Raw genomic sequence first — 16677 nt, forward strand, 5'->3', positions numbered from 1 at the left:
TAATTAAATGATAAATTTTTCTCTTTCTCTTTTTCTCGCCCCCAAAAAAAATCTCTCATTAAAAAACAAAAACAAATCCAAAACGTTGGCCTCTTAAATAAATCTCAATTTATTGACCAAATCGAACAAACAAAAATTAATAAAAATGGTCCCTGTCTGCCTGTATCTGTACCTGTTGTGGCCCGACCAAATCACCAACCAATCAACCGACCGACCAACCAACCAACCATGATGGAACCTTTCTGTTGTTAAATATTGATCTTCAACACCAATTTGTTATTAATAACAAATTAAAAAAAAAAATAAATGTACGACCCGGCCGAATCTCTCTCTCTCCAAACCAAACACAACTGGTCCCCACGGCTCACAAACAAATGAATGACCATGCCCGACTACCCGAAATCCAAAAATACTTGCCATTGATAACCTGAACTGAACTCTGCGTACCACCATCAAAACCAACCAATCACCAACCAAAAAAACGCCTTCTGTTGTCTTTCTTGTGGATCTGTTTCAAAATCTGTGCCTCTCTGACTCTACGACCCAATCAACCGAACCGACCAATGTCTGTAACTACACACCAACACCAACCAATCAATCAATGAAATAAAAAAATATATACAACCACCCCCAATAACTCTCTGTTGCAGTATAAAGCCACTGTGTCTGTCGACGATTCCCAAGGCCCCGAACGGTAAAGATCTTACTATATAAACTCACACACATATACATTTACATTTTTTTTAAACTTCTCTTCCTATATAAATATAAGTATTTCATCATAACTTTATTGAAAACCATAAAACCAAACCCACCACAATAATAACCAATTTCTTTATTAGGTCTAAGTTTTATTATATTAAGAAAGAAAGGAAGCCAGGGTATAGCTTTAAGAAGTATTGCCTTTGCCAACAATAGGTTAATTAGTTTGTAATTTGTATTATTTGTAGACTAACATTGCTAATTATCACTGCATGTTGGAATCTTACATTTACCATATTTAACACGAGGACTTGAGTCCAAGTCTGCTCCCATATTAAAAAAGTGTGGCAAAAATAGTACCCGCCCTAGTTGTTTAATATGAAAACATTATTGGAACAGTAACTGCTGAAGACCTAACATTTAACAACCTTAAAATAAATAACTTACAGTTACTTAGAAAAGCTCTAAAGCCTTGAATATTCCTTGAAAATTACACCACAAAAGTGTTTTGAGAGTCTGGTATTTCAGTAACCAATTTGTAGCAGGATTATATTTCAACCAATGAGACAATATGTCTGGAAAAAGTAGGGAATTTATGAACATTCGATTAAAATCGTATCATCTTAGTTCAAATTTTGTGTCTTCGCTTCAAACACGAACATCGCCATCTAGCGGAAAGTATACAACTTAATTTGATAGGATTTGAATCGAATGCCATAAATGCCCTACAGTTAAACCATTGTATAATTATGGAAGATAGTCTCAAATTATAAACAAAGATTCACTTTCCGACCGAAGACGGTACCCATTGGTCCACTCCTTCTGGTACCTCCCCCACAAAGGGTCAACCTTTTCAATTGTTATAAATCCAATATCAAGCGAATGGAAAGTCCGAAGGTGGGAGCAGTCTGCCCCTCTCCTCTGGTACCTCCCCCAAAAAGGGTCAATATTATATATAAACTTGTAACTTTGAAGTAAATTGAATAGCCGATTTGATCAACATTAAATCCGAAACCTCTTTGATAAAAACATATACCATATACTAGCATATGACCGCTACTTCGTTAGCGGCTCTTTCCAAAACCACAAAAAAATTTATAGTTAAAATAAATAAACTTTAATTTAGCTACAAATTATAACTTAATATGGATATATGTACTACAGTGGAATTCGGTTAAACGAAAACGCATAATTTCAGAAAATTTGTTTCTTTTAGGCAGGATTTTCAATTAAGGGGACCCCCCCTAATTCTCGGGGTCAAATTTTTTTTTTGATTTAATTCAAATCTACACTAATTCAAGAATGTCCCTACAAAATTTCAAGAGAAAATCTCAAGAACTCTTGAAGATATAGCCGATTTATTGTGTCAGCATCAAGTGACGGCTAAAGGGCTTCTCAAACTTAAACGTGTTTTTCTCTTTTGTGAATGGCGGGCACGATAACTCAAAAACTAATGACCCAATCGATTCCAAATTTTTACCCGTTTCTCTGTGAGTGTATAGTTATCGTATGAACTAGGATAAAGTCAATCGGTGAAGATCTTCTTTATTTTCTAACTTGATTTTTAGAAAAAAAACGGCGATTTTCCAAAAATATTTTTTCAAAGATCCGCCATTTTGTTAATGTTAGAGCGAAGTCAATAATCCTAGTTCATACGAGAGACAAACATGTGCTCTTTCTAACATAGTTGACATTTTCGGATTCCGATGTTCCAGTGGGGAGTTATCATGCCCGCCATCAAAAATAAGGACTTTTCTTTAATTACAAAAAACAACAACAAAACAATTACGAAATTTTTTTCTTCTCTTTTAAATCTTCAAATATATATGTGCAAAGTTACAAACATTAACATGCATTGGTATTGATTTACTTTTTTCGCAGACATTTGCTTAAGTGGTTGGAAAAATGTGCAACATAATTTTAGGGTTGCACATACAAATTTTTATGAATTTCGTCGACCTTACAAAAATGATATTTTTCTCTTAAACGGTGCTCGTTTCATATATATTTGTGTTTTTGCAATTAAAAAGTCTTTCTCTTATACTGATTTTCGATTAAATTCATCCAAAATATTAGTTTAAAGTTTTTAGTTTTAATTAATCGATTTTTTTCGATAAACCGGTGTTCGCTTATCCGAATTCGACTGTATATACGAATAATGATTGGTCCTACATCTTCAATTAGTCAGCTTAGTCGGCATTTCTTTCGAACATAGTTTTAAGAAGTGTTGATGTCCAAACAAAATTGTGCTAAAAATTAATTTTATAATATTTGTAGCGAATTGAATAACCGATTTCAACAACATTATATCCCAAACCTCATTGATAAAAATATATACCTTATATAAAGCGAATAATAAAACCGATGTGTAACTCCAAGGTCTTCGCAAACCAAATGCTGAGGCTATATATCTGTCGGCAACACCGACTGACATTTTTTACTTGTTAGTATACTATATGTACTTTCTGCTCTACACGAAAAACATTGCTCTTCATAGAAAAATATTTGTACCAAATTTAATACTTTTTAGAACACATTTCTGGAAAATATTTATGTAGTAATTAAGTATGTAGTTAATAGCAGGATTCCTACTCTTATCCGTGATACCGTACAGAATATTTATCAATTGTTAGTAACTTTAAGAACAATTTAGTACAATTTAATACGAATTTCCAACACTAACATACATGCAAAATATTTAGATGCATCTGGGCGTTGATCTGGGCGTATTATAGCTTTGTGCAGCCCCAAAATTGGTCCTATACCCACGCGAAATATTGGTCCTAGACCCACCTTTAAGTATACCGATCGTCATATCTCGACTAGCTGAGTCGATCTAGACATGTGTGTCCGTCCGTCCGTCTGTCCATTATAATTTGTAAAAACGATACTGGCCACAGTTATGGACCAATCATCACGAAATTTTGCATGTAGGATGGGTTCGGGTTCCCAATGAAGACCCCAATCGGTTAATATTTAGATCGGTTAATATTTAGGAGATGAATGAAATGGACCAAATACTGATTTTTTGTCGGTTTTTCTGGTCGCTCCAGAGGCCGCAATTATTGGCCAAACGTCTCGAATTTTTACATGGAGAAGGGGATTGGGTCAAAGAATAAGCATGACTGTTTTGATAAAGATCGGTCAATATTTAGAGGGTCAAATGGATCCTGACCTTTGTGTGAAAAATGAAAAAAATTGTATTGTATGGCGTATATATTTACTCCTGAAGGTCAAAAAACAGAGAAGTTGATACTATATCCAATATACCAATTGATACCAATTATATTGTCGTATGTACTCGGATGTGGGAGTTACACGTAAATATTTACAGGTGCTTACATATTCAGATATTATTTAGTAAACCATTACCACACTAGAGGGCGGAAATAAAGCGCTCATCGCTTTGAAATGTTCCATGAGGTTCCAGTTATGGCCAAGGACAACACCTATAATTTTCGGTGGCGATCAGATAATAATTTTGGGATGAAGTGGTCCGAAAACTAAACTTTTTGGATTTTTTCGAACATTACAATACAACCCAGGTTGAAGAAAATATAGAAAATTAATTAGAATGACTGTATTGAATATTAGTAATATTCGGAAAATATGTCAGTGTATATGTTATAGTTACGTGGTAGTAGTGTAGGGTATCGTATGGTCGGCCCCGTCCGACTATACTGCTCCGCTCACTGGTTTACATATAGATTAGACAATGTCAATTTCTGTGTTATTATTAGACGATAATGGCGCTGGGAAAATTATATTTTTATTTTAGAAGCCACATACACGAATTCCAAACTCTATCACTTCAATCGCTCAATGCCCATGTACAATATTTAAAGGTTTCCATGATTTTTAGAACTCAATTAATAAAAACGTAATCAACACACTATTTTGTTTGCGTACAAAAATTGTTTCTTACCATTCGCTGTGGTACAATATTTGATACTAATTTCAAAAATATTAATGCATATCATTATATTTTAAATAGTTAAGCTACATACTATGTTTCAGATTTCAATCTATACCATTTCCATTATAATTTAATAATTAGGACCATTTTAGCAGAGCTTGGTATTTGTAATTGTTAAATTTACATATCACCTTTCATATTTATATTTCTATCGGTTCCATTGCAATTTTAGCTAGAACTTTTTATCAACACTTTGGTACTATTTGTAATAGTTCTATTTGTAATAGCTAAAGCTTTATAAGAAGATTCAAATTTCTATGTCTATCGGTTCAATTGTAATATATTTATACATTTTGGTACGAATTTCCAAAAAAAAAAAAAAAAACATTTTTGCCCTTCGTTATTGTCAATACTTTAAGGGTCGTACCTAATTGATTGCGCTCTGTACAAAAATACTCACCTTCTCACCTTTATAGGGTTTGTAAGAAGTCCGTATTACCCAAATACGCAATGACTCTATTTACACCTGTGCCAATTGAAAACGGCAAAAATTTATGAAAACATTTTTTTAATTGATCAAAAAATGTTTACGTTTATAGAAAAACTAATTTTTCAATGACTGGAATTCTATTTAAAAAAAAAACAAAAATTTCAAATACGCATTGTCAATGTTGAAATATTTCAACATTATATTTTTATACGCAATGCGTATTTGGGTAACATTCATTGAAATACATGTATTTAACATTTGAGGTGAATAAATTCGTACGCATACGGATGAATTTAGGTACGACCCTAACACAAAATTAGTGAACATTCACGACAGGGTTGCCAAAAGAATGTAATATAATATTTATAATTTCACATATACGAAGCTGCATACAAATGTTCAGAGTCCTACTTCCAACCGTTCCGACGTAATGCACTTTTTTGTACTTTTCAGTTCCATTTCTCTGGAAATATGTTTTTTAATCCTCCAAGGACCAGTAATGTCAAATTACAGCCGAATATGTCACGGAAATGTGACTAAAATTTTAAAACATAGATCTATATCGAAACTTTTCTGGTAATATATAGTTTTCCATATGAACCCCGAATATGAAATTATAGCCACTTCTGTAGGAAAATTCGACGACGACCATCAAAATGCATAAAACAGAACATTCATTTCAATTTCGAATATTTCTGCAAAGATATTTCTTTATTTCAAAACCCCGGAATATTAAATAACACTTTGGTAGAAATCATAACCCTTCAAAATGCCAAAAATTTGCGAAATCTCTATTTTAGGGACTATTTCAAAACATAATATCCAATATTTTCTGTACAAATGACGTTTCCGACTTCGAAAAATCCGCAATGGTAAATTACAGCATTTTTTGGTGTGAAATACGTCGTTAAAATACTTCGTGGTATTGAAACTCCTTTTACAATTCTTGTTCTCGGCGTATGACAACCAAATTTGTTGACAATTTTCGATATAAGTCCATATTTTGACAAATGCTCTTGGACTATTTAATCCGATATATCCCCTGCGGAATTGATGACACACACGACATTTAAACTGGAGTCACTTTTGAAGGATAAGATTACGAATAATTTATAAACCAGCACGTTATTTTTTTAAACTAGCTTCGTTTAAAAATGGTCACAATCCATTAAGCTAGGTCTGAAAGATTTATATATTTATTTCAGGTTTAGCATAATATTAGATTGTACACTCACGACTCAATTCAATATTCTTATTATCCCATTTGTGAGTTTTATATCTTATAGTCTACAGTCGAAATCGTTTATAACGACACGGTTATAACAAGACTGTATACAAAATGCAGGAGAAAAGTTCTGCCCTTTATTTAATATCGTTTATAAAGACGCAACGCTTACAGCGAACAATTTCGCCAGTCTCTTTACATTTATTTTGTAATAAAGCCGAGATCGCGATAAAAAAAAATCTTAGGCTAAATTTAAAATAAGCCTTCCTCTTCAATATAGAGAAATGTTTCTAATTCACAAGACCGTCACGAAATCTATGACAGACACGAAATCTATCCTTTCGAAGTAACAATCTAAATAACTAGCATAAATGTATGTTAGCTTGGGATAATTATTTAGCCTTAAAAAATACCCTATGTATATTATTCTAATATTGAACTTCTTCCTTTTCGAAACATATCCGAACCATATTAATATGTTCTATTTAAACCTTTTTAAATAACGTACCAATATACATATTCTTAAATTATTTCTATATTCCTTAACCCAGTCTTCTCATTAACTAATCAATTCATATGTTCTCATTTAAAAGCAGTTGTTGTCATGTCGAAAGCTAACTCGTCAAATCCATATGGAATTTACATTTACATTTCCTTTCCTTCTTTGTATTTTGCTTTTGTGGTTAACCATTAGCCAAAGTAATAACATCTATGGGAGCGGTCAGACAATATTTAGTTCAATTAATACGGAGGTACTACGTACATTGAACCAAGTGTATATGTCGTTATTTCCTTCATCCCTTGCATTCATTCATATCTCTTAACCATCATTACCACCACTTCCACTTCCTTTGCCTTGCTTGTGTGTGTGTGTGTTTTGTGTAGAGATAAGCTATTATGTCACACTAACACAACTAATTTGATGATGAGATACTACTTCTCAACATTGGTTGTGAGTGTGTATGTTTAACCAGAACTTTTGAGGTGATGATGATTACCTTGAAGAGGATATTGACCAACCAACCTGTCGTAACTAACATTAATGATGATAACGACCCCTTCGGGTCACTTGCCCTTTTTATGTTTGTTTAAATGTTTGTGTGTAATACAATGTCCTTTTTTTTATTATATAGCATAGTAATATATATATACTTATTATGTTACCACTTGGAATTTAAACAAAAAAACCCGGAAAGAAAAAAACTTTATTTTGTTTTTGTTGTAAATACACATTTCTATCTTCTCAGATTTCTTTCTCTTACTTTCCCTCTCTATCTCTCTCTGTCTTGTATTTTTCTTCATTGACCAAATTAAATAATAAAAACCATTTTATTTTTTTGCTAGACCTTGAAATAATCTCTCCTTTACAAAACCAAAAAAATAATTATATATTTACCTCTTAATGTAATTGATTTGTATGTATGTTTGTGTGGGATAGCATTAAACAAAACACAGAAATGTCCTTTTTTGTTTTCCTTATTTGTTTTATTTATATTTTATAGCTTTTTGTAATGTTTTAATAATCAATTCTCTTTTCTTATTCTTCTTTTTTTTCGATTCTCCAAATTCAGAACAATTTTGATATCAGCCGAATTGGATGATACCATATCAATTATCACGGATATGATGAAATACTATGAAGAGGTAAGTTATGTTAATATACATTATTATTATTTTTTTTTTTTTGACAAGCAAAATTTATACCTTCTTTTAATTTAGAAGAAAATTGTAAATTAATTAACAATGCTCCTAAAAGTATGCTATGCCTTTGAATGATATTAACTTCGTTAGTGTTTAAATTCGGTTGTTTAACCCTTTCAGTGTTTTTGTCGAATATATTCGATATTTAAAATTAATATCTTTCATTGCGATTTTTCGGTTATCCTATGTTCCGTTACAATTGATGTTTTTTTTGCTGAAAGACAGACAACACTATCCGAGTGTTAAAATAAAAATTGTTTTTTTTTCTAAACTCTGTGCCTTTATATATGATTTTAAATACAAAATTTTAGATTTTTATTCCGACAAAAAATTTTTTGACACTGAAAGTGTTTAAATTATGATTTACGACATATATTTATGAGTACTTTTTTTTGATATTTAATGTCGGTTTCTATCAAATTTTTGTTCCTTGAGAAATCTTCAAGAACGAGGAATTTGTTGAGACTTTTAAGAGCTACATGACAACAATGACTGATTAACAGAAAACAATATTATTCAGAGGTCCATTGGAATTGAAAGTTAGATACAAAAATCCACAAAAATCGTATCAAAAATAAATTGGCAAAAAATGAATGTTTTTTTATTAATTTCTCTTTCGAGATGAGCTACATGATCGGAGTTGCAATGAAAACGAAAGCTAGAGAGATACTACATTCTCAAATTAATAAAACATTTAAATGAATGAATGAAATTCAGCTTGAGCCCGGCTGGGATTTGAACCCTGGTTGTCATGGCATCTGTTGATGTCCGGCACCTTAGCGTTCAAAGCCACCTCCTTATCTTCCTAAGTTTCCACAATATGCAGTTGCATACCATTGAAGAAAAATATTGTAGTCTGAAAAGAAAAATTTGCTCTGAAAAGGAATGTTCTGGTGTGATGCCAAATGTCCGAACCTTGACACAATTGAATTTAATTCGTAGATGCAATTTCGCAACAATAGTCGACATAAATACAACTTATCAGGTAAAGACATTTGTAAGCCACATTGCCCAATATGCCTGATGAGCCGCTTAATCAAGAAAATAAAAAAAAAAAAAAATTCTCTTAATCTCAAAACTTGAAAAACCTTTATGTTGGCTTGAATTTCAATCCATTAAAAGATAAATGGAAAAAGGTTGTGCAATGTTTGATTCAAATCGGATAGTCCGTTCGCCTGAAATTGTATTCATATATGTTGAAAATGTTGACCCTTTGTGGGGGACGTACCACAAGGAGTGGTCCAAAGGGTTCCATCTTTGGACTTGATCTAGGCTTGGTAAAGATAACAAATTTTGCAAACTTTGGTTCAAATCGGATAGTACATTCGCATGATGTTATAAAATTACTTTTTAGCACAATTTTGTGGGGAGGGTACCAGAAGGAGTGGACCGATATTCCCCATCTTCGAACTTGATTCAAGTTTGGAAGAAATGATAAGATGTGCACAGTTCGGATCAAATCGGACATTCCATTTGCCTAATAGTGTATTTAAAAATAGTGACATTATTTACCCTTTTTGGGGGAGGTACCAGTAGGAGTGGACCCATGGGTCCCGTCTTCGGACTAGATCTATACTTGGTTAAGATAAATAGGTTGTGCAAAATTTTTCATCAAAATGTTGACCATTTTGTAGAGAAGGTATCAGAAGGAGTGGACCGAAATTCCGCATCTTCGAACTTGATTCAAGTTTGGAAGAAATATTACGATGTGCAAAGTTTGAAAGAAATCGGTTACTGCCTTTGAGGATTATCGTGCGCACCAGCCTGACAGACACAGAGACGATTCCAAATGATCTGTAACGAATTTGGACCAAAGAAACATGTGATCTAAAACCAATATTTCGATGAGGTTAATTTTCACCGTAGTCTAAATTTAGTACGCATTTTCCAAACTAGAAACATACCTCAATTTTGCAATGTACTAGTAATCTTATTTCCAAATTTCAGTGTTCCAGCTGTATCGGTTCATCCAAAATAAAAATTTTACGGAATATAGTACAATTTATTATTTTTCGTGCACATAGGTATCCCAAAACCGACACTTCGACGGTAATGTTAGTTTCAAAATTCCGGTTTCCAGCCCCATCCATTTCTCCTAATTAAAAGTGTACCAAATTTAGTACTTTTCGTATACATGAGAACACGATTTTAAAACCACCTTCTTATACCGACCCTACCACTCAACCTTAATTTGCATTCTAAACTCCAAGTTTTTAGCTCTATCCATTCTCAAGCTACGAAATTTTAACTAATTTAATACATTTTAGTACTTTTCGGATTGAATATCCAAAAAAGAAAAAAAACTCTTTGATACATCTATTCAACACTCCATCAGTGACAATCATTTCAAATTTAAAAGTTCTTGCTCAACCGGTTCGCCAAATACTAATGGGAGCCCATTTAGTACTTTTCGTGCCCTTCCAAAAACCCAGCCTTATCTGACACCTGGACTAAGATTTATTTTTAATTGAGAACGAACCTCTCTATATGGGATAATTTATAGCTTGTATTACTTTTAGAAAAATATTTTTGACAACAAACCTCCATATATATATTTTAATTGACAATCTTTATTCGATGTATACTTAATTAAAATTTCCATTTTTCCCATTTCTTACAGCGTGATAATGAATACGATGTTCGTCTACTCATTCATCAGAGTTTGGCCGGTTGCATCATCGGCAAAGGCGGTCAAAAAATCAAAGAAGTTCGTGATGTAAGTACCGTATTTTTGTTGTTGTTCCATTACATGAAATTATTTGAAAGAAATATAAAAGTAATTGAAGGGATTTAAGAAGTTTTCCAAAAAAAATGTTTTTTACATATTTATCTATGGCATTTTTACAAACTAAACTCTTCTTATAGTGTCCATTATTTCATAGTTTTCAAATGTTCCAAAAAATCCCCTTTTTGAAAATATCTGTTTATTGATAAACACAACAAATATCCAATAGTAGAGTTTAATGGATTACTCAATTTATATGCAACAAATTTTTTTTGCATATTTTTAGGCATTTTGCTATAATGTATGTATTTACAGTGTTGCCCTTTTACATTCATTTTTCTAATCCAATGTTGAAGTTGAAAAAACGACCAAATGGAATAAAAATTATGACTCTCAAAATTATCCTCTTATACAAAAATTTACAAAATGATTCCTAAGATATTAAAACGAATAAATGCATTTTTTTCTTTTTAACAACAGAAATTTAATTACATACTTTGATTAAGAACTTCCCAACTGTGTTTTTTGGCAACAAAAACTTAATTATACACATCGAATTAGCACACTCACTTTTAAAATTTTTTTATTGAGTTGGGATATCTAATTAAGGTTATTAGTACCAATAAATTTTTTTCGAACATTTTCTTTCCTAGAAATTCTATACTTATCGTTTATAACTATGTTTATTTGCTTTTGAATATTCCTGTGAATATTATTTCATGATAAAATGGCCATGGGCTCTATTAGGACAACAAGTAGTTATTAAATGTGGTTTTTTATGAGTACAATGTTAGGTCTGTTCTGTGACCTCGTCTTAGTCACAAATATTTCTTCTCTATATTTGTATGTTAAATGCAAAATTTCTGGTTGACTATTTCCAATTAAGAGCTTCTTTAGGATTTAAGAGAAACGATGAAATGAAAGTTATAACAAAATTGTCATTAAGGTTAGTAGACTTTCCAAAATAAAATGCGAACATTTTTAAACGACATATAGGATGTTGTTACGTATTTATTGATGTGTGTTCTTTGAAGGAAGTTCCAATGTGAATTTATTGATATAAAATAACAAAAACAAATTATGTTTATTTGTATGACTTTGTATTTTTGCAAAAATAGGATTTTAATTATTTTCATTTACCTTATGTTTGTGCCTTCAAAATAACATTCTATCTTCCTTGGTGGTCCTTTTCGGTTGTTTGTATTTCAAATCTATTCAAAACCCCCATTCAGGCCTGAAATGTTGTAATTTCAATGGACATTGTTGTTGTGGTAATTTCAATAGTTTTGAAGTGTCTTCTATAGATTCGATCCCAGGTATATTAAATGCAGTAGGAGGTAGTTTTTTTTAATCTAAAATTATAAAATATAAATAATAATAATTAAATATAAATAATAATAAAATATAAATAATAATAATAAAATATAAATAATAATAAAATATAAAAAATAATAAAATATAAATAATAATAAAATATAAATAATAATAAAATATAAATAATAATAAAAAATATAGAAATAATAAAAAATAAAAAAATAAACAATTAAACATTTTAAAATTAGAAAAATAAAAATAATAAAAATAATAAAAAAATAAAAAAAAATGAAAAAAATATAAAATAAAAAAAAAAATAAAAAATAATAAAAAAATAAAAAATAATAAAAAAATAAAAAATAATAAAAAAACTAAAAAATAATTAAAAAAAAAACTAAAAAATAATAAAAAATAATAAAAAAAAAACTAAAAAAAACTAAAAAATAATAAAAAAATAATAAAAAATTAAAAAAAAAAAAATTAAAAAATTAAAAATTAAAAATAAATAATAATAAAAAATTAAAAATAAATAATAATAAAAAATTAAAAAAAAAATAATAAAAAAAAAATTAAAAAAAATAATAAAAAATTAAAAAAAATAATAAAAAATTTAAAAAAAATAATAAAAATAAAAAATTTTAAAGATTATAACCAATAAAAATTTGAAAAAATAATAAAAATACAAAATTAAAAAAAATAAAGATAAAAATGTAAAAATAAAAAAAAACAAATTAAACAAATAATAAAAATAAAACTTGTAGAAAATACAAAAAAAAAAATGTGGAAAATAATAAAAATAAAAATTGTAGAAAATAATAAAAATTTTAGAAAATAATAATAATAAAAAATAAATGCTAGAAATAAGAATTAATAAATAAATGAAAAAAAATGAATGAATGAAAAGAATAAATGAAAAAAATAAAATAAAAAATAAAATAAAAAAGTAAATAAACGAAAAAAATAAATGAAAAAGAAAAATAAAAATGAAGAAAATAAATTAATTATATAAAGTAATAAATGAAACAAATAATAAAAAAATAAATAATAAAAAAATAAATAAAAGAAAATAAATAAATAAATAAAAAAAAATAAATAAATAAAAAAAAAATAAATAAAAAAAAAATAAATAAAAAAAATAAATAAAAAAAATAAATAAATAAAAAGATAAATAAATAAAAAAAAAAATAAATAAAAAATTAAAATAAAAAAATTAAAAAATGTAAAAAAATAAATGAAAATGAACTTAGAAATATACCCACAGACCTTCAAAATTGGAAATTTCTGAAATGCAAGCAGATAGTTTAATTTTTTTGGGTTTTAATTAGGTGCGGATAAACCCTTTTCGATTTAGCACTTGGAGAGAGTCATTGAATATTGATACTTTTGAGAGACATTTTCTTCGAAGAAGTAAAAACCCCAAAACATTTTACAAACTCCACCATGAGGCGGACTTTCAAAAAAGAAAATGTCTCTCAAAAGTCTCAATTATCAATATTCAATGACTCTCTCCAAGACCTAAATCGAAAAGCGTTTATCCGCATAAACTATTTTTTTTATTGTGTGATATCATTACAAAAACATTATGGTGGCCAACCGACCGGCCCACCGAATTGAACATGACATTTAATAGAAATTTGATTATCCATTAAAGGAATTAATATAAATCCGCCTAATTTTAAATAATCGATGTTTATATAATTTCCAATAAATTTACCTAATTGCAAGTTCCTACTGGAATCAGCGTCCATACGAAAAAAAATTCGAGTTATTGCTTTGCCAAATTTGTTGGCATACCAGAACAAATAATAAACAAATTAGTTTGGCAAAAAAAAACTGGATTTCTAAATGAAAAAAACTTTTCAAAGGAAGACAAGATCAGCAATGATTTTCAGCTGCCCAATTTTCATTAAAAATAATTTCAGAATTTCTAAAGAAAACAATCTAAAACCTGATGAGAAGGATCTGCTTTAAATCGAAATCAAGAACAAAATCCAAAATAATACAAAAACAACATGCAGGATAATGTCTAAGCAACAGCAGCAGCTGTTTCCTCCTTTTTTCCACCATGGTCTTTGTGTAGCCAAGGATGCTGATTGTCGTCTGAGAAGGAAATCATGAATGACTTTCTTTTGTTGTTGTTATTGTTGGTGATGATGCTGGCGCAAAGGACGAATGTCGGTTGGTCGGTTCAATCGTTTGTGCATATGCTTCGTTTTTCAAATGAACGAAGCTACGCATTTTCAGGTAGTTCTACACTCTCTACACACAACACCATTTGCTCCGAAGAAGATGTACACTTTTGGAGTTTAAAACTTCCATCTGTTTTTGTTTTGTTGAATTTAAATCTTTTCGTATTTTTATCTTAGTTTTCGATTTAAAGAACCAGGGCACCAGGCAACGACCATTGATTTTAAAACTAAAAACAAATGTTGTGTGGAAGCAAAAAAGAAGAAATTGTGGATTTAGTCGAAGCTATAGTTTTTATTTCTTTGGAGAAAACACCATTGCACAGTGGCGAACTACTTAAACAAAAATAATTTATAGATTAAAAAAATTAAATATTATTTAATAGAATTCTTTAGAAAAAATGTAAAAATGAACTTAATATTTTTTTTATTTTCTACTGTTATCAATTTTTTAATATAACACCACTGTATATTAGTCACCTACTGTCGACAAGTTTTCCTTCATTGCCTTTGTTTTTGGTTCTTTTTTCTAGCTATAGTTTTTTTCCACCTTTTTTCTTTAAGCTTTGTTTTAGGTAGCAATGACCTTTGGCGACATTTGTAGCATGTGTTTGGTTACGGGCGGTGTCGACAGTTAGCCGTATTTGCTTTTCTTATTAGTTCTGCATTTGAAAGGCTTTTATATATTTTGCTCTTGCCTTTCAGTTTTGTTTTTCATATGGAAAAGTGTGTTTTTCATAGCTAATGTTGCAGGGAGATTGTTTTATTTGAAATTTTGTATTGATTTATAAATTGATTCGAATATTTTATATGTTGCTTCAAAATAAATTTCAAGTAAAATGGATATTTTCTCGTGTATTTTTTTTTTGATTGAAATTAAGATCCTAAAAGTATGCACCAAACATTTACCTCTAACAAAAGACAAATCAGCTGATCAAACTACAGTTAACTCTACACGACGGATAGTTAATGCTGGGTTTTACGACATGACAACAGAGAGGGTTCACAGACGTCCAACCTTCCAATTGAGAGATCTGTGCAACCGCCCATTGGCTATTCCATTGCCAAAATCGGCTTGATCTACGGCGAGGTAATCGGAAAGAGTGCAACAGCCCATTGGATATTTAATTGCCAAAATCCGCTTGATCAACGGCGAGGTAGTCGGCAGCAGATGGTCAAGAGAACCTGGTTGCAGAATCTCGACAACTGTCTGGCCTGAATTCTCTCGCCAAAGAACTTCTTCGCTATTGTCACATAATAAGAGAGAGATTAAAATCATTGTGGGGATCATAACATGTCACTGCAAGATTAGATCCCTCACTTCGAAATGGGACACCAACGGAGAGGATTACTGTCGTCTATGTGAGGACGAAGAGGAACTAGAAAGAATTCAACATATCCTTTGTAGATGTCCATCGCTGAGTGGCAGAAAACACAGACAGTTTGGAAGATATGAAATTGATAATCTAGCTTTCTTCTCCAAAATAGACCCCAATCAGATCCTAGGCTTTGTCAAAAATTTCGCATGACTAAAATAACTAACCTCTAGGCTCTCCATCTCCAACTATTTTCATCATTGAACCAGAAGTTTTAGATAAACGATTGCATCATAAGGAACTAGGTGAAGAAGATCGGAAATGAACGACTGTAGCAAAAGGAACGAAAGAACCAGATGCAGCAGTTTCTTTTTGTGGAATAGTTTTAACTAGCATACATTTATGGCATTAGCAACTGCAGTGTGAATACTATTCCGACCAGATATAGGAGATGATACAAATGTGGTATACTCATTTGTTTTTAGATTGCCAAATTTTCATTTTTTATCCGATTAAATTGAAATTTTACACTTAACATGCTACATGTGTTGTCTTTCCATGTATCAATTTGAAAATAATATTATTCTAACAATTTAAGAGATATTTGAGAAAATATTTGAAATCCCATAAAAAGTGATTTTAAAAAAGTGCAGGTAATGTGGTATACTACATGATGTTAATGTGGTATAGTATAATTTTCAATTTCAATTTATATATTATATAATTTATTGTTTTTAATGAATGCGAATTAGCTCGAGATTTATGTCTGTTAAGATTTTTAACGGATACGTTGAGTGCAAATTTAATTTTTATTATATAATAATGTCTACACATGGCAATATTTAATTTTTGTATGAAAAAGTTGTTAAAACTCATAGCCTTTGTGTTTCATCCTTGTGATTCAAGGTAGACTCTCCTAGAATACGAATGTTTCACATAGTAATGAGATTTTGTCTAGTGCTGGCCTTTTTTCATGCAGAATCAAGGTATACCACATTACCTACACTTCTGTTTACTGAAGAAATGTCTAGTTTTTTTTCCTAAATTGGTGATTATGTGGTGCAATCGCGCATATTATTTGATTTTTAGTTCATGCTAATTA

General features: G+C 30.2%; 1 protein-coding gene across 1 annotated transcript in view; it reads left to right on the forward strand.

Annotated features, from left to right (window-relative positions):
* LOC133331145 (heterogeneous nuclear ribonucleoprotein K-like) overlaps positions 1-10767 on the forward strand; it is a gene marked incomplete at its 3' end in the record, with an annotated part of 83059 nt that extends 72292 nt beyond the window's left edge. Inside the window, exons 4-6 of the mRNA XM_061539540.1 lie at positions 651-694; positions 7905-7977; positions 10655-10767. Coding sequence (XP_061395524.1) covers positions 651-694; positions 7905-7977; positions 10655-10767 — 230 coding nt within the window. The remainder of the gene's footprint in view (positions 1-650; positions 695-7904; positions 7978-10654) is intronic.
* Positions 10768-16677: the final 5910 nt, after the last annotated feature.

This window comes from Musca vetustissima, unplaced genomic scaffold (assembly GCF_032173495.1).
Source record: "Musca vetustissima isolate MV318-11 ecotype Yass unplaced genomic scaffold, APGP_CSIRO_Mvet_v1 utg480, whole genome shotgun sequence".
NCBI classification, from domain to species: domain Eukaryota; kingdom Metazoa; phylum Arthropoda; class Insecta; order Diptera; family Muscidae; genus Musca; species Musca vetustissima.